The sequence below is a fragment of the Trachypithecus francoisi genome, unplaced genomic scaffold (assembly GCF_009764315.1).
Source record: "Trachypithecus francoisi isolate TF-2019V2 unplaced genomic scaffold, Tfra_2.0 Lachesis_group9, whole genome shotgun sequence".
NCBI classification, from domain to species: domain Eukaryota; kingdom Metazoa; phylum Chordata; class Mammalia; order Primates; family Cercopithecidae; genus Trachypithecus; species Trachypithecus francoisi.
In genome coordinates this window covers 34,715,115-34,733,834 of record NW_022681474.1, presented here as the reverse complement: position 1 = coordinate 34,733,834, position 18,720 = coordinate 34,715,115, and the positions used below count along the sequence as shown (strand labels likewise).

Here is an 18,720-nt window from a genome sequence, read left to right as displayed (position 1 = left end):
ATCCTGAGTTGGCCACTCCCTGACACTGCTCCTCCCAGGGCCTCAGATTCTCCATCTGTATGCAGGAGCGTGGGGCCTTCTGAAGACCCTCCCAGGCCACTCCCCAGAAGCCTCGGAGGAAGGGGTGCCTAGAGGGCAGGGGGCCTCACCTCCAGCTGGTCAGGAGTCACAGGGGACCCAGGCCGCCGCAGGCTGTGGGTGTGCCCGTCACACTCCAACACGGCCTCCTCCCTCAGGCTCACCCAGACGACCTTCTGCAGCCTCCTCTTGGCGTCCGTCAGGTAGGCCAGGATGCTCGCCAGGGCCTGGGCACGGGAGGGCCGGCAGTGAGCCCTCAGCCCTCCCTCCTCAACCCCACTGGGGGACCCAGGCCCCGAGGAGGGGTCACCTTGGCGCTGGGCTGGGCTGTGCCGTAGATGGGCATGCGGGGCACCCGCCGGAAGTTGGCCACATCCATCTCTCTGACAGTGCTGAGCGCATCCGGGGAGACCAGATCATCCTTCCGCTGTGGGGAGAGCACCGAGCCTGGGACCCACAGCAGCTGACTGCAGCCACAGGAAGGGTCAGGACCTGGCCCAAGGCAGGCAGCGGGTGGGGTGGAACCTGAGCTTCACAGTTTACAAAGCACTTGGAGCTTCCCCCCGGCCCTGGCAAGAAGAGCAATGGTGCTCACTCTCCAGACCAGGAAGCTGAGGCTCAAAGACAAGAAGCTGGAGGCAAAGATCCCAGAACCCTGCCCAGAGCTCTTGGGTTTGAGACTGAGGAGAAGGTACCAGAATAGCGGCCAAAGCTGCAAATACTTGCTGGTGCCTGAGCATGATCCCATTCTGCTCACAAGAGGATCCCGACACCCACAGCCTCTCTTGTTTACCCGCAAGTGCAACGCTTACCCCAAACCCACAGGAATCCAGTGTTCAGGGGCCAGGGCCAGTACACAGCCATACCCACTTCCCCGACTGCCAGTCACACTCACCAAGGAGCCCTCGGCAATGAGGTCCCTCAGAGCCACAGGGCCTGCTGAGCTCAGCGTCACGGGCAGGCGGTACAGCTCAGGGTGGGCACACAGCCAGCGGCTGAAACTGAGGGCAAAGGCCAGCGGATACTGCAGCCCGAGGCAGAGAGACGAGGAATTCAGGGGCACAGGGCCATCCTGAAATCTCCCTGCCCACACCATGGCAGGGGAAGCCCCAGGAGATAGCCAACATGGCCCGGGGCAGGGACAGGACAGTGGCTGAGAGAAGACCTGGACATCTGGTGTCCTGGCTAAGAACAGAAACGAGGGCCCAGGGGAGAGAGGTGGGGCCTCCCTATGCCCAGCCGCTCAGGGACTACTCCTGAATCTGGGTCTCTCCTGGTTTCCCTTCCCTCCCCAGTTCCTTGTGGGGGGTCTCCCTCCACAGCAAGTCAGTCACTGCAGTGAGGAGGCTGGAAGAGGCCGAGGAGGAGGGGACATGGGTCTGCTCCTCCCGGGCCCCACCTGCTCATGAAGGTAGTAGTTAAACAGGATCAGGTAGAAGTACCGCTCCAGGCTCCACAGCGCCCTCTGCCAGATGCTGTGTCGGCTGCCGCTTCCCTGAGAGGGAGGACAGGGTGTTAAGGAAGGGCCTGTCCCCATCTTGTCCCTGTCCCCATCCCTGCAAGGGCAGGAGTTAAGCCTTGGAACTCTCCAGAAGGGTTGGAAGTTCTTCTAAGTGTCTCACCCTATCCCAGTTGCTGTGGTTATCTGCGGTCCGGGGAGATATGTGGGTGACCACACCAGGCACTATGGTTCTGGGTGCAGGGTTGGTCTCCCCAAGCAGGCTCCCAGCCCCGAGACAGGCAGGGGCTCCCTCACTTAGCTCCAGTGACACCTAACAGGTCAGGGTTGTGCACCCACTGTGTTGAGGAAGACAAGTGTGTGAACACCCTTCCGCGAGCCAGAGGCCCTCCCTTAAGAACTGGAACCTGGAGGGGCTCACGCCTGTAGTCCCAGCACTTTGGGAGGCTGAGGCAGCCAGATCACTTCAGCCCAGGAGTTCAAAACAAGCTGGGCAACATGGCAAAACCCCATCTCTATAAAAAATACAAAAATCAGTCAGGCATGGTGGCACATGCCTATAGTCCCAGGCACTCATGAGGCTGAGGTGTGAGAATCGCTTGAACCTGGGAGGTTGAGTCTCCAGTGACCTACGATCTCACCATTGCACTACAGCCCAGATGACAAAGCGAGACCTGGTCTCAAAAAAACAAATGGAAAAAAAAAAAAAAAAAAAGAACTGGAGTCTCTCCACAAGAAATACAAAGACCCTCACAGCAGTGCAGTGCTCCAGGGGAGCCATCCTAATTACTCCTAATTTACAGGGGGAAACGGAGATTCAGAGAAACGAGGTGACTTCCTGAAAGTCACACAGCTGACAGCAAACAGAGCTAGATTCCCCGTCTCCTGACTCCGGCCCAGCTTCCTCTACATGGTGGGTTGTCAGAGAGAACCCCAAGGGCCCTCGGATCTCCAGGTTCTCCTGCTGGGTCAATACCCTTTGGAGGGCAAGTGAGATTCAGAGACGCCCTAAGAAGGGCCAAGCCCTTTGGTGAAACTTAATCCCATCTTTGGGAATCTCCACCAGGGGTTGGCAAACTTTTTCCACAAAGGGCCAGACGATAAATACTCTAGACTTTCAGGCTTCAGGGTCCCTGCTGCAGCTACTGAACTCTGTCATCCTAGCATAAGAGCAGTCGTGGGCCAGTACAGAAGAGAACAGCAAGACTGTGTTCCAGTAACACATTTACAAAGACAGGCGGCAGGCTGGATTTGATCTAAAAGCCATAGTTTGCTGATGCCTAATCTAGACTAGGGGGAGAAAGAATCCTAAATACACAACAGCCTTCATTTTCACGAAGCTGCTCAACAAAGAGGTATTTACACTGATGGGGAACTGGAGCAACTCAATTGTCCAAGAAGAGGGGGACTGTTTAGTAAATCACAGCAGGGGTGACATTCCAGGGACTCTGGCATGCTTTAAGTACTGTATGGGATTTTTTTTTGGTTTGGGTTTTTTTGTTTTGTTTTGCTTTTTGAGACAGGGTCTTGCTCTGTTGCTCAGCCTAGAGTGCAGTGGCGCGATCATAGCCCACTGCACCTCGAACTCCTGGGCTCATGGGATCCTCCTGCCTCAGCCTCCCTGATAGCTGGTACTACTGGGCAAACACCAGCTCCCTGGTAGTTGGTACTATGGGTGCCACCACATCCAGCTAATTTCTGTATTTTTTGTGGAGACAGTATTTCACCATGTTGGCCAGTCTGGTCTCGAACTCCTGACTTCAAGTGATCCATCTGCCTCAGCCTCCCAAAGTGCTGGGATTACAGGTGTGAGCCACTGTCCCCGGCCTTTAAAAAATATTTTTAAAAAGAAAAAGATCCAGTGTTTTGGGAGGCCAAGGCGGGAGGATTGCTTAAGGCCAGGAGTTGAAGACCAGCTTGGGCAACATAGCAAGACCCTACCTCTAAAAAAGTAAGGTGTGGTGACATGCACCTGTAGTCCCAAATACTCAGAAGGTTGAGGTAGAGGAATCCCTTGAGCCTAGGAGTTTGAAGTTGCAGTGAGCTATGACTGCACCACTGTGCTCCAGCCTGGGCGACAGAGCGAGACCCTATTGAAGGAGAAAGCAGAAGGAGGAGAAGAAAAAGAAGAAGAAAGGAGAAGAAGGAGGAGGAGAAGAAGGGAGGGAGAAGAGAGGGAGGAGGGAGAGGAGAAGAAGGAGGAGGAGAAGAAAAAGGAGAAGCAAGGATAAGAAGGAGGAGGAAGAGAAGGCAGGGAAGAGGGAGGGAGGAGGAAGAGGAGAAGGAGGAAAAGGAGGAGGAGAAAGAGGGAGAAGGAGAAAAAGGGAGAAGGAGAAAGAGGAAGAAGGAGAAGGAAGGAGGAAGGAAGAGAAGGAGGAGGAAGGAGGAGAGGGGGGAGGAGGAAGGAGGAAGAGGAAGGGGGAGGAGGAGGGGGGAGAAGGAAGGGAGAGGAGGAGGAGGGGGAGGAGGAGGAAGAGGAGGAAGAAGGAGGAGGAGGAAGAGAAGAAGAAACAAGAAAGAAGCAGCAGCAGCCACCTCTGTGGCTTTTAGATTCTTTCCACGCACTGTATGATATAAACACTATCAAACCCATCTCTTTTCACTAGGGCATGGGGACAGGGTCTGCTGAGACATCCTAGAGCCCATAAGTCTTTCAGAAGCAGCCAGCTGGACCAAACCCCAGTCTTCCCAAAGAAACACCAGGAGTTTTACTAGTGGGAGGCCATGCGTGGCCTGGGGAGCATCTGAGTCCAGGGGCCCCTGCAGCCCTGGCCAGCAGCCCCTTCCTCCATCCTGTTTATTCTGTAGCTGAAGGGACCTGGTCAGGGAAAGTAAACTTCCCCTCTTCTTTGTCCTTCCTGCGGGCCCAGCCCCCCTATCTCCCCTTCCTTTGAAAACTGCTCTTCTCATGGGAGATGCAGCAGCCAGAAAAAGTCAATCTGAAAGAAGTCAGTCAACATGCCTAATGAAATCAGGCTGTGGGGCTCACAGGGAAGCAGGGTACTCACACATCCTTCCATGCCTCACCTGGGCTGGGCTCTCCGGTCGGATACCTTCTAACTTCTTCTTGTTTTCTAAGACCACTTCTTTCAGGTCATGCAACTCGGCACAGGCAGTGATGGCTCTGTCCACCTGGTGCCAGGGACCAGGGCAAGGAAGAGGGAGGTGGGGGGGTGGGGAGCAGGGTCAAGGCAGAATGGCAGGAGAAAAGAGAAAAGAGAGGGAAAGAAAAAGATTGGCAGAGAGGTGGGGGAGGGTATCGGGGAGGAAGAGAGCCCCGACCAGTGAGAGGAGTGACCGTCCCCCTCCACCACCCCTGCCCCAGCCCCTTGGTGTCCCTAGCTCACCTCCTCCACCATCCTCCTTCCCTGGGACACCATGCGGAGAAAGCTCTGGATCAGCTGGAACTGCTCCATGGGCAGGGGCTTGGCCTGTGTGGGGGCAGCCCTGTCAAGGCAGGGGTCAGTACATTAGCAGGGCTCTTCCAAAGGTCTCACACAGCCACCTGCCTGCTGTCTCCGCTCATATGGCCGCTGGGGGACACCAGACTACAGGTTCCTTCTGAATCACGTTGTGGGAAGCAGGGGACATTTCCCCAACTAGGGAAACTGAGGCCCAGAAAGGTCAGGTGACTTTCTCCAGGTCTCCCAGCAAGACTTATGGCAAACCAGGAAATGAACCCCAGATGCCAAATTTCCAGCTCTGGCTCTGGGCTCCGAGACATGTCCGCACATTGTGGGGCAGCCTGTCCCCTCCTCGGCCCCACAGCCCTTCAGGACACTGGGCCCTGGGCCACTCACTCTGGCTGGGAGGTGATCCCACTGCGGTGAAGCAGGATGAGGGTGCCCAGCACCATGCCCAGGTTGGTCCTGCCCACGCCCATCTGGCAGCTGAAGACGAGGGCTGGGGGAGGCCCGTGGGCATCACAGAGCTGCAGCAGGCTGGGGGTCTCCTGAGAAAGACCATGAGGATCAGGCCCCAGTGAGGCCAGGAAGTCCTGGGCTGAGGCCTGAGCAGGGGAAAGCATGCCATCAGCCCACCCTGCCCCACCATCTGCAACAAAGTGGGCTCCAGTAGGTGTCTCGGCCTCTTCTGCCAAAGCCACGGCCTCATCAGCTCCGCCTGCTCCCTCCCCAGGCCTTGGAGGAGCTCAAAGAACTGGAAGTGAGAGCAACTCTGAGGGCATCAGGCCAGTATTAACACCTCCTGCGAGATGCCGGTGAAATAAGATAACGTCCCGAAGGGGGCTGGACAGAAACTCTGCCAGGACTCAGGAAATGTCAGTTGAAGAGTCTATAGGGCAAGAGTTGTTAGCTCCACTGAAGAAATGAGGAACTGAGATCGAGAGAGGTGAGGCGATTAGTCTGGGACCACACAGCAAGTTGGCAGCCCGGCCACAGCCAGCAGCTAAGCCAGTGGTCAGTGATGGGCTCTGTCGTAAGAGAATGCACAAGCACACACCTACATACAGGTGCACACACACACAGAGACACACAGACAGGAACACACAGATACATGACACTTAGACATGTACACACACTCCCCAGAGACACACACAAAGGCGCTGACACACCTAGACATATACACGGAGATAGACACCACCATATGTCCACCCTGACGTGCTCACACACACACCACAGAACGAGGGCACCTCCGTGGGGACGACTCTCAAGACTCCTCCCCTGTGCCCACCCCACTTACCCGGAGAACACTGACAAAGGCATCCAACTGGGCCTCCAGGGGACTCCCCTGCTCGGGCAGAGGCAGGCGGTGGTACCTGCCAGGTAAGGGAGAGCGGCCCATTGGGCAGGCACCCACTCTGGGAATCCCCCTCACTCCCTATTCCCAGGCACTGTTTGGAAACGGGCCCCACCGTGGGAGACATGGGTCGGGGGCACTCGGCCCAACCTGCAGATGGTGAGACTGAAGCTGCAGCTGGAGAGCAGGACCTGTAGCACCCATGGCCAGCATGTGGGGCCAGGCCTGAGTACCTGTAGGTGGGCTGTAGGAAGAGGGGTCGCTTGTACACCTCCTCTGTCACATGCACGTCGTCCTCACCAAGGATGGCCACAGCGTGGGGCTCCCCCCGCAGGTCCTCGATGTTGTGGTACACATGGTATGTGTTCTCACTCAGCTGGGCGAAGTCGTGGATCTAGAGGGAGGTGTGGGGGTCAGAGGGCCATGCCTGAACTTCAGGTCCCTCCTTGAGTGTTCTGGCTGAGAGCTCTGGAGTGACCAGGCCATGCAGAGGCCACAGGCAGGCTTCTGCTCCCGCCCCCTGCCCCGAGGGAACTACATGGCCAGAGGTGCTCTCTATGCCCTTCCTGGGAGTTCTGAAGGAATCGGGGTGCCCACACAGTGGCCAGGCAGGAGCACTCTGCCCAGTGGGTGCAGGAATTCACAAAGCCACCAGTGCCAGGATGGGAGAGGTGTGGTCAGCTGAGAGCTGGAGCTGAGGGGAGCAGAGCACACAGGAGGCCTGGAGGGCATGGGAGAGGGAGAGAGCTGGGTGCCGGCACAGCCTTGGTTCCCGCCATGAAATTTCTGGGGGCACCGGGACCCCACACTCTATTCACACACCTCCGTAGTGTGTCAGCTGTATCAGAGGCCTCCACAATTATGGAAAAGGAGGAGGACAGAGGATCCTGAAACAGGCCCACAGACCCACCGAGGGAACTGACTCAGAGCCTCGTGGCTCTCAAAGAGTTGAACTGCAGCCTTGGTCCTTCTGGTCTAGTGCTCTTTTCACTTGCCCAGAATGCCCCCCGGCCTTTTTTTTTTAGAAAGTTTCATTCTACAGCCCAGGTTGGAGTGCAGTAGTGTGATCTCAGAGCTCACTGCAACCTCCACCTACCCAGTTCAAGCGATTCTCCTGCCTCGGCCGCCCGACTAGCTGGGATTACAGGTGTGTGCCACCACGCCCAGCTAAGTTTTTGTATTTTTAGTAGAGACGGGGTTTCACCATGTTGGTCAGTCTGGTCTTGAACTCCTGACCTCAGGTGATCTGCCCTTCTCGGCCTCCCAAAGTGCTGGAATTACAGGCATGAGCCAATGCATCTGGCCCACCAGAACCCTTTCTAAATAAAGACGTTGAGCATCAAGGAGAAAAGCAGGGTGGGAAAGGGGCAGAGGCAAAGAGAGCTAGAATAGGAAGTCCTTCCTCTGGCTGCCTGTAAGCCAGCCTTGCAGCCAGCCACTCATCCAAGCAGGGCATAACATGGACCAGTAAGAGCAGCTGGCCTGGCCCCAGAAAGAGCATCTGCAAAGCTGGGCTGTGGGCTGGGGTCTCCCACACGCCGCACTGGTCCTCACCTCTTTCCGGATGGCCAGCTCCAGACTCTCTACCCGGACCCCAGGTCCAAGGCCCTGGAGGTTCTCATGAAGGTTCTGCTTGTCTCGAGGTGTGTAGGACACGAAGTCCTCATCTGCACGCAGGAACAGCACAGGTTCCTCCCGCACACAAAAGATGACACACTCCTGCCAGGAGCCCGACGGGGAAGAAAGCCATCACCATGATCCCGCACAGATACCCGCACCACTGCCCCACCACAGGGCCTCTGCCCAAGCTGTTCCTTCCTCTTCAAGGGCCCTGCACCCCACGCCATCCCTGCAACCTGAATTCTACCCAAGAAGCAAAGCTCAGTCCAAATGCCACCTCATCGTGACCCTTCCGGTCAGCAGTGACTCCTCCCTCCTGTCAGGGCCAAGAGTCCTTCATCTGAATCTCCTGTCATTAATTCCTGCTTTGTATTATCAATGAATGCATCTTTTTTCCTCCTTGATGGACCACAAGTTCCTCGTAAGCAAAATCATGTCCTGGTCATTTACATGTACCCATAATTCCTAGCATGATGTCCTGGATAAATCAGGTGCTTGATGAATATCAGCTGAAGAAAAGAATGTCCCATGACCATGCAATCATTCATTCACTGAGCACCATACAGGCAGAGGGAAATGTGGGCAGACGGTCCCCTTGAGGAACTTATCATCAAGATAGGAAGATGGGACCTGCACACAGCCCACACCCCCAACCCATTCTGTCTCACTCAAAGCCTTTCCACCTTAACCCCAGGGTCAATTCAGATGCAGCTGCACCCAAGAAACCTACAATCGCAGCAGAGCCTCAGCTTGTGTCCTAGGGACACGCAAAACCCTGCCTTGACATCTGGCAGGTAAGAACAGTCTTTGAAAGCAGGCACTTGGGAGTTCAGCTGCCTGGGTTTGAGTCTTGGGGTACCACTCATGAGCTGTGTGACCTGGAGCAAGTCACTGAGACTCTCTGGGCCTGTTTCCTCCTCTGCAAAATGGGAGACAAACTGCCACTCCATCACAGGACTAACATCAGGACTTAAGTGTTAGCGGTGATCACCATTCAGCAAGCTGTCAAATTATGAGCTGGCTCCTCCTGTCACCCGGTCATGCCCCCTACTTCCCCCGAGACTCCCAAGTAGGGTCTATGAAGGCTTCTGACCTTGTGCCCCGCCGTCCACTCAGGACGTGCAATCAACATCTACCAGAATTTCCCAACCAGACCAACCGCAGTGACCATCCTGGTAGGCAGGGCCTGGTCCAGGCCACCACCCTACCTCCCCAGCACGCAGCAGGCCCCTCCAGCGCCTCTAAAGCTGCCCCTCTGAGGTGCCCCTCACCCTGGCTTTGGGGGCCTGGCTTCTGCCTGGGAAGTGACATGCTTACCCTATGTCCGTCCTTCTGGAGTTTCTGGAGGACCCGCCTGAACCCTGAGAGGCTGGGCTGTCCCATGCCAAACACAGCGAGTCCACCCTGCACCTGCCGGAAGTTGGGGGCCCCACAGCTTCCCACAGTGCCCAGCATGTCCATCTTCTCAGTGACATCCCGCACCAGAAAGTAGCGACCCTGGCAGGGGAGAGCCACAGGAAGGTCACTCAGATAGCTCAGGGGTATTTTCTGCAGATGGAGCTCTGTTCTGGGCTCCAGGGGACAGGGAGGGGGGAAATGGGGGCAAGAAGAACATGATCCTGCCCTCAAGTTGCCTGCAGTTCATGGAAAACATAGACACAATATATAACTCTCTGTGATCTGGAGAAGGGTGTCATAAAGTGCAGGAAAAGGAAAGACAACTCCTCCAGAGGGGACATCAGAGAGGGCTTCCTTCATGTGGGAGGTGACGTCTGAGCCAGGCCTGGAGGAAAGAGCAGGGAGACGCTCTCCAGAGGCAAAGCTGGTATTGGGTAGGAGGTCCTTGAAAGGGGCTTTTGTAGGAAGGCAGAGCTGGGGAACCAGGAATCAACCAGAGGACCACAGTGTTAGCTCCATCCTAGGGCCCTGCCAGTTCTGAAGATGGGCAGAGAGATGGGGAAAGTGGGGGAGAGCCAGAGGGACGTGAGGGGGGGAACTCATGAGAGACAGGGGCGGGAGGTGGCGGGTGGGCTGGCATGGTAACGCCTGAGCTCACCTGCACCAGGTAGTGCTCAGGGGTGGCGTCCGAGAGCCGGCCCAGCGTGTAATGAGCCTTGAGCAGCTCGTCATGGATCTGGAACTCCTCCTTGCAGTTGTACCTGTCGGGGGCAGAATGGAAACTAAGTCAAGGAACCTCCATGGTCAAGGCCAGCTCCACCCTCACAGAGCCCACGGCAGGGAAACCCCTGTGGCTACGATTTGTGGCAGAGACTGCCCACTGTCCCTCAATATCCACTCTTCCCTTCTTCCTCAACAAGAGAACCTAGGGCTGTGACTGGGGACTGAGCCACCCAGCTGAAGACTACATTTCCCAGCCTCCCTTGCAACTCATTGTGGTCACATGATTGAGTTCTGGCCAATGAGATGTGAGGAAAAGTGTGCAAATTCCAAGCCATTCCCAAAAAGAAGAAGTGCCTTCTATTTTGTCTTCTCCCCTTCTTCCTGGCTAAAATCCAGAAGTGATGGCAGAGGTAGAACATCTTAGATCATAAGAGGAAGCCACATGTTGAGGATGTTGGAGCAATGAGGGAGAAGGGGCCTGGATGATCACGGAGCAGCCATCCCAGCCTGGACATCCTCCTGGACTTGCATGTAACAGATGAGCTTCTGTCCTGAGGAAGGCATCCTATCTGGGTTACTTTGACAGCGGCCTAGCCTGTACCCGGAAGAAGAAACATAACTAGATGGTCCCTCCATCAGATTGTGTCGGAGGGACAATCCCTTCACTGTTAACTCCACACACAGCGAGGTGGTTTAGAATGCAGGCTTGGGGCATGAAGCCCAACTCCACCCACCACTTGGTAACTCTATAGCTTTGGACAAGGAGCTCAGTTTCCAGGAATTCCTACTCCCAAGACTGTCCTGAGAATTAAATGTGATAATGATTGTAAGTGCTTAGCCCAGTGCCTGAGGGCACAGAAAGCTTTTATTTATATAATTGTAGTTCTACCTCCACACAGGGCTATTTCAAACAAAACCCACAGATAAAAATCAAGATTTCTGCAGATGCTAAACCAGGCAAAAGTCCCAACCACTCAAGCAAGATTTACTGTGCCCTCAAGACACAACAGCTCCCTTGCTGATGATAACAATGAATATGACAGGGCCTCCCAGAGTTCATGATCTGATGTTAGGTCCTCTTGACAAAAGAAGTGCCTTTTGGAAAGGCAGGGGTGGAATGGGTGGGGCAGAGGAGCACTAGAAGAGGCCTGGGTTCCCACTCCAGCTCTGCCTCCTTGTTACCACGTGACCCATGGGGAGCAAGTCTCTCTACCTCCCTGAAACCCAGTTTTCACATCTGAGCTAAAATGCATTAGATCAGGGGTTGCCATTCCTTTTCTGGAAAGGGCCACACAGTAAATACTTGAAGATTTGTGGGCCATACAGTGCCTGTTGCAACTACTCAATTCTGCCATTGAGGTCCTAAGCATCCACAAATACTGTGTAAGTGAAAGGAAGTGTCAACATTCCAATAAAACTTCATTTGAAAAAAACAGGCCACACTGGGCCTGCAGGATGTAGTCTGCTGACCCCTCTATTGGATGATCTCTAGAGGTCCCTTCCACTTCAAACATTCTATACTTCCAAAAAGGGCTGCATTCATGGCTGGCTCCAGGCCCTAAGCACAGCGCTGTGTACAGGATTTTTACGGCTGGTCAGCAACTGTTCTGAGACACACCACTTGGTTAAATATTCTGAATGTCATCTCTGCTTCTGTTAATAAGGAAACCGAGGCCCAGAGAGGGAAAGGGACTTTGCAAGGTCACAGAACAAAGCAAGGGCAGAGCCAGGCCTGGGGCATGAGTCTCTATGCTACCTTCAGGCCCCAAACCACCTTTGTCATCTGTCAGTACAGAGACTACATATCAAGTCTCTTTTATATGACATCCCTTTTCCTCTCCTTATCAGAAGCCCAAGAATTGATTATGATGACAGTTTTCCTGGCAGGTCCCAGAGCCGGCAGGCAGGGTTTATCATTCCCACCCTCAGGTTTCCTTACACAGAATGTCCCATCTGCTAAGTCTCTGCCAAACTTTGATGTGCGGAACACATTTAATTCCTAGCTAGTCATCTCCTGCTTCCTGCTTCCTGGAAGACCCAGAGGAGGGAAGCACAGTGGGCAGAGTTGTGGAAAGTACGAGGCTTCCCAACGCACCAGGAGATGGATCCAATGTCCCCTTCATCTTCCTGTCCTCCCCAGCACAGCTGTTCAGCACCCACCCCTTCCTCCAAGCCCCACAGGGCAGACAGGGTTTCAGGGCCCACCTCATGACCCTCTTCCTCTGGACGCACGCAGTATGTCCAGATCTCAGAACACCAGAACATGCTGCCAGAACAAGCCCTGATGGGCATCATTAGGAGAGCCGACTAGCAGCTTCCAGCTCCTTCAGCCCAAGGCCCTTCAACAGCCTAGTGTTAGCCTCAGTTTTGAGCTGAGATTATTGTTGGTGAAAAAGAAATCTCAATTTCATCCATCAAGTACATAAACTTCTTTTGAAAATGTTAAGCCAAAAATTATTTTCAAAGGGGGGGTCCCCCAGCCACGCCTCCTCCTCCACATTCCCTCGCACTGTGGATGTGGTGAGTAGCATGGGCTCAGAGACCCATGACAGAGACCCAGTTCTGCCAGGTGCATGCAGCGTGACTCCTGATGAACTGCTTCGTCTCCTTGGGCCTCCATGTCATCATCTGTGAACCTGAATCCAGCCTGCACGCATTAAGTGCTATATGCCACTGTACCCCTAGGCAGGTCCCCCTGCCCACCATGTCTCCCAGGGACATGGGCACACTCCCCCTGCCACTTACGTGATCACGACAGGGGCCACCTTGTTGGGGATGATGGACTTGGCCTTGCTGTTATGCAAGCTAGTGGTCTGGAAGGAGTGGACACTGACGGAGTGCCGACCGTCCATCGTGCCACTGCCCTGAAGGCCCTCAAAGGGGGTGCCTGCCGAGACAGTCTGCTGGGCTGTGCTGGCCGTTGTACCCATAGTCTGCTGGCAGCCTCAGGACCCCAGACCTGTGGAATAAGAGGGTGTGCAGTGAAGGAGGGGATGGGAAAAGCCACAGCAGGAGACCTGACCCACCTCTCGCCCTTCATCATACAGGGGGAGGCAGTTCACTCTGCAGCTGGAGACAGAGGGAGGCTTGCCACCTACACCCTGGGGCCCAGAAGATCACATGCTCACAGAGTGCCTGCTCCATGCCCGGCCCTTTACCGATGCTTTGGAGGAGTCATGGACGTAGAGAGACATAAAGATGTAGTCCCCAACCCCTTTAGTTTGCACTCCTCTGGTGAAAATGAGACAGAAAGAGGTGAATCATCCACAGCAGGCCAGGGCCTAGAGTTCAAAGTGACTGTTTCAGGTGGTATAGACAAAGGCCAGACATTCCAGGCTAGGAGAAGCAGGAAATGTCACCAAGAGAGGAGAACCAGGGGCAGACAGATGCAAAGAGGGAAGTCAGAATTGGATTTGAAGGCTTTGGATGGGAATGGATGCAGGAGGACATACAGCCACGAATGTCATAAAATAAGGCCAGAGAAGTCCAGATTAGGTGAGCTCTCGGCAGATCAAGTGTTCAAAGAAAATACCAGGCCCCAAACTCAACATCAACATTAATATCTGAATTGGTGGCCGGGAGTGGTGGCTCATGCCTATAATCCCAGCACTTTGGGAGGCCGAGGCAGGCAGATCACTTGAGGCCAGGAGTTTGAGACCAGGCTGGCCAACATGGTGAAACCCCATCTCTAATAAAAAAAAAAAAAAAGTACAAAATTAGCCAGGCATGGTGGCACACACCTATAATCCCATCTACTCAGGAGGCTGAGGCACGAGAATCACTTGAACCCTGGAAGTAAAGGTTGCAGTGAACAGAGATCCAGCCACTTCACTCCAGCCTAAGTGACAGAGTGAGACCCTATCTCAAAAAAAATGAAAACAAAAACTTAAAAAATCTGAATCAACATCAATATCCTCAACAGGCACAGCTCCCACCCCACTTGAAGAACGCCGGGTACCCTCGGGGATTTGGCAATCCTCCTGCAAGTCTCCCTCCTAAGGAAACACTTGAGGATGTGTGCACAAAGTGGGTACTACGATGTTTTGTTGACTGGGGTGTTGTTTATAATCACACAACACTGGAAACAACCTTCAGCCCGCAGCAGAGGATTTGCTGAATACATAATGAGACATCTATAGGGTAGAATGTTAAACAGTCATTAAAAAAATCATATTGGCTGACACGGAGAGACATCTAGGACAGAGCAGGTTGCATAGCAAGTGCGGGCACAGCCCCACCTTAACTCATGAAAGGGCGTCAGGATGAGTCCGAGGGACAGACACCAGGATGCTAGCATGAGTTATCTGCAAGTGATGAGATTACGGACGATTTTTATTTTCTCCTTTTTGCTTATCTGTATTTTCTAATTTTTCTTCTCCAAACATTGGGTAATATGGTTAAAACCTATTTAAAGAATAAAGGAATGGCTAGGAAAGACGGCTAGGACATCTTTTAAGGGCTGGTCAAGGGATGGAGGAGTAATGGCTCAGGAGTCCGGGAGCCAGAGCTGTAGAGGAGGGAGGGGGCTGGGAATTCCACATGGACAGAGGCTCAGGTAACTTTCTGGGAGCTCAGTGGCCACTGGCCCCACATAGCACTGATGGTCCAGGATTGGGGATCAGGGCAAGCTGCCCTGCCAGCCCGCCACCCCTTGACTCTGCAGAAGCACGAGGACAATAAGCATCCCTAGAGCACACCAACCACCCCAGCTGCCCTCATCAGGCACAAGCTGCTCCACATCAGTAGGGACTGTCTGCTCCCAACCATCCACACTCCCCCCGGGCCTCCCATAAGCAGCACCATCACCTCAAGAAGTGGAAGGTAGGGTCATGGGGCCAGCATGAAGCTGGGGTCAGGTCAGTCTGAAGGCTGAGCTCACTGTCCTTTCTTCCCCAGGTCCTGAACCAGAGCTCTGGTCCCCAGGTGGGTGCTCCCCAGGCCTCCTCTGCACCATGCACTCAGACTCCTACCCTAGAGCCACCACCTCCCATTCAGGGACTCTCAGAGAGAACAACTCCAGACTCATCGGCCCTCCCAGAACCTTCTCAAACAGGCACCGTCCCTCTCCAGTCTGGAAAGATCCCCCACCCCCACCCACACCTGTCACCCCTGAAAACTCCCAGGAGCCTCGTGATAGCTTCGTTAACATACACACCTTGTGTTTATAAGAGCCCCATCTCCATGGTGCTCCACACCCTAATTTCTCCCTCTCTTCTCTCTCTTTTTGGCAAGGGTGGAGGGAATGAGCCTCTATGTTTCCAAACAGAAAAACAGGCAGATCAGAGAGGGGAAGGAGCTCCACAGTGGTCCCCTTACTGGCCAACAGCAGAGTGGAACCTTCTCTCCACCTCACCAGCCCCGGCAGGCCCCAACAGCTCTCATCAAACTTTCCCAGACCCCTCCCAGCAGCCTGGGCCAGAAAGACATGTGGGAACAGCCTGGAGAACAAGGGCTCAGGGCAGCTCTCCCAGGGGAGAGGATGGGCAGGACACAGAAGGGTCTGCAGAAGGCAACAGCTGGCCACAGCTTCAGGCCAAGGCCGGGCATCAGGGCCCGTCCCCACAGGGCTGGACTCGGCCTGACACCTCCACCTCTCCTCCCCTGCCTGCCCCCCAGCTCCAGTTCCAGCCACCATCACCTCTCATGGGCTCCAGAGGCAATGACAGGCTGCAGCTGGTGCCCTGAAAGGGTGGTCCAGAGACGACACAAATGTTCACAGCTGCAGGCCGCAGGGGTAGAACAGGCAGCTAGGGGTGGGAGAAGGGCAATGTCCTTTGAAAATCGAGCCCACCTCCAAAACATCGGGGGGGGCAACCCCAGGCTTGTCACACTGTAGCTCTCACCCTGAAATCTCTCTCAACTCTGCCAGAAAGAACCTCGCCAGCGTGGGGCCTTCCTCCTGCTGGCCACACACTGAGGGGCCTTGGGCCACTTCCTTCCCCTCTCTGGGCCTCAGTGTCCACAGCCACTGTAAAATGATAGTGAAGGGTGGGATGGTCCGAAAGCCCCTTCCAGCTTCAGGGGGATCTGGCGCCTCAGATCAGTGGTCCTAGTGGTCACAGCACTGCTGTCGTCTGCCAGGGACAGGGGTCAGCAAAGGTGGGGGTGCAGGTGGGGTGCCTAGTGCTCAAACCTCTGCTAGGGAAAGACAGGGGGAAGTGGGTTGGGATGAGATGTCCCTGCATGGTTGGTGAACGGTTTATGCCTTTATTTCCTATCTTCTAACTCTCCTTTTGTCATGAGTGAGGGCTGCCCCTGCAGGGACAGCGGAGTGTGAGGCAGTGCCCCCGGAGCTCAGCCATTTTCACATCACATCACAGTGGGATCTGGAGATGTCGCTTATGATACCACTCTTCTAAACAACAGTCATTATCAGACCCACCAGGGACCACGTGAGTTCCCGGTCCCCTGCCTACAGACACTGGGCTGAGACACCTGGCCAGCTTCGAGTAACTCTGTACCTGGTACTCTTAAACCACTCCCCACTCCCACTATGGGTCCTCACAATTCAGGTTAACTCAACAAGCTTGGAGAATCCTAGTGATCCTAGACAGAAGCCTGACTTTGCCTTATAAAACTAGCTACAAAGAAGCTGCAATTACATTTGCGAAGTGGGATTTGCAATACTTGGGAAACCTCAAAACAAAAATATCACAATGGCCTGGGTGTCCACCATGCGGGGCGTGGGCCTTTCCCCCAAAGACACTCCCCAGTTTAACACCCCCATTGAAGCTGAGCCACTGCAGCCTTGTCACTGATGAGTCTCTTCAAAAGAAAAATGTAACCTTAATTTGCCTAATGGGTTATCTTATTAGTGCAATAATACCTAAAGACAAATATTACCATTTGTTTACTGTTTAAACACAATGTGTTTAAATATTTTGATAGTTCTCTCAATGAAACATATTTCCTTTGTAACCCCGCATATTTTATGCATTTAAAAGCATTCTGAGAAGGAGTCCATGGGCTTCTGCTTGGGGGTCCTTGGCACAAAAAAAGAAAAAAGAGGAAACCAGCCAGGCTCAGTTCATGCCTGTAATCCCAGCACTTTGGGAGGCCGAGGCGGGCGGATCACTTGAGTTCGAGACCAGCCTGGCCAACATGGCGAAACCCTGTCTCTACTAAAAATAAAATTAGCTGGGCATGGTGGCGGCTCCTGGAATCCCAGCTACTCGGGCGGCTAAGGCAGGAGAATCGCTTGAACCCAGGAGGCGGAGATTGCAGTGAGCCAAGATGGCACCACTGCACTTCAGCCTGGGCGACAGAAAGACTCCATCTCAAAAAAAAGAAAAAAGAGGAAACCTTGCTTGAAGGGAATAACATTCCCCACTGCAAACATAGGCCCTCTTCCACCTTCTCTGCTTCTGTTATTAACATTCCAAAGCCCTCATGAAGTGCCAGGCACCTTGCTGGATGCTTTTTGTCATACGGATCCCCAGAACCCTATTAGGATGAGGCCTCATTGTGTCCATTTTCAGATGAGGACAGCTGGTCTTTGGGAAGGGGCAGCAGTTGATAACTACCCCTCAGCTTCCTCCCTGCCTCTTTAGACCTCACCCTACCAGCAAAAGCAGCTCATACTGTCCCCTTCCCTCTTGGATCTGAATGACCCCCAACCTCATTCACTCCATTCTCTGTGGGAACACCCTGACGAGGCCTCCTAGAGAGATACACAGCTTCCAACAGACGGTCGGGGACTCCAGGACCCATCTCACCCACGGAAGCCCTCAGTATCCAGCTAAAAAGCCACAGAATCATCCAGGCTGCAGCTCCAATGGCATCTGAGAAAGTCTGGCACACAGACATGCCATTCTCCTGCCTCTCATGGCAGTCAGAAAGGAAACTGACTGGCTGGGCGCGGTGGCTCACACTTGTAATCCCAGCACTTTGGGAGGCTGAGGCGGGCAGATCATCTAAGGTCAGGAATTCGAGACCAGCCTGGCCAACATGGCAAAACCCTATCTCTACTAAAAATACAAAAATTAGCTGGGTGTGCCAGCAGGCGCCTGTATTTCCAGCTACTTGGAAGGCTGAGGCAGGAGAGTCGCTTGAACCCAGAAGGCAGAGGTTGCAGTGAGCCGAGATCGCGCCATTGCACTCCAGCCCGGGCAACAAGAGCAAAATTCCACCGCGCAAAAAAAAAAAAAAAAAGAAAGAAAGAAAAGAAAGGAAACAAAATGACCTATGGAGTCCCTGGCAGAGAGGTTACCTCATTTCCTAAAGAGGACTCAAGCTTCCGAAGGTCGGACATTAGCTCCAACTCACCCACTAGCTGCCTGATGCTCCAACGTACTCGCCCAACCAGCCAGAGTGGTAAGCCTCTTGTCAATGGCAGTGTTCAAGCCCAGGGGAAGCTAGAGATGCCCATCCTGGGTCCTAGGGTAGGGACAATAGGCTAGAGGTTTAAGAGCTGATTCCTAAATATCTTGGGAGTAGAAGTCCATTGCTTTGTGTACGGTTCTGGTGGAAATGATCCATCACCATTCCAATCTTGGTTTCCCCACCTCAAATCCAAAGCTCACAAACCCCCACTTTCTTTGTCCTTGCCAGGGTGCAGCAGCCACAACCTCCCAGTATGTCAAGCCCAGTGGGCTTGAAAAAGATGACTGGTAGCTTTTCCAAAGTAGAGTCTGGCTTCTCAGACTGTAGCAGAAATGTGGCTATCTGCCATTGACCCCAGCCAC

The 18,720-nt window shown here is 54.0% G+C and overlaps 1 protein-coding gene across 8 annotated transcripts in view; it reads right to left on the bottom strand.

Annotated features, from left to right (window-relative positions):
• Positions 1 to 18,720, bottom strand: part of PALD1 (phosphatase domain containing paladin 1) — a 112,155-nt gene that overhangs the window by 29,857 nt on the left and 63,578 nt on the right. For 6 of the 8 annotated variants that reach the window (XM_033208525.1, XM_033208526.1, XM_033208528.1 and 3 more), the window contains 13 exons: positions 12,782 to 12,995; positions 9,972 to 10,074; positions 9,233 to 9,412; positions 7,850 to 8,014; positions 6,529 to 6,689; positions 6,239 to 6,314; positions 5,338 to 5,489; positions 4,885 to 4,984; positions 4,565 to 4,669; positions 1,478 to 1,573; positions 974 to 1,102; positions 389 to 505; positions 150 to 305 (listed from right to left, as the gene is read on the bottom strand). In XM_033208525.1, the coding sequence (XP_033064416.1) occupies positions 150 to 305; positions 389 to 505; positions 974 to 1,102; positions 1,478 to 1,573; positions 4,565 to 4,669; positions 4,885 to 4,984; positions 5,338 to 5,489; positions 6,239 to 6,314; positions 6,529 to 6,689; positions 7,850 to 8,014; positions 9,233 to 9,412; positions 9,972 to 10,074; positions 12,782 to 12,966 (1,725 nt within the window). In that variant the 5' untranslated portion in view covers positions 12,967 to 12,995. The remainder of the gene's footprint in view (positions 1 to 149; positions 306 to 388; positions 506 to 973; positions 1,103 to 1,477; positions 1,574 to 4,564; positions 4,670 to 4,884; positions 4,985 to 5,337; positions 5,490 to 6,238; positions 6,315 to 6,528; positions 6,690 to 7,849; positions 8,015 to 9,232; positions 9,413 to 9,971; positions 10,075 to 12,781; positions 12,996 to 18,720) is intronic. The other 2 variants (XM_033208527.1, XM_033208529.1) reach the window with 2 other exon arrangements.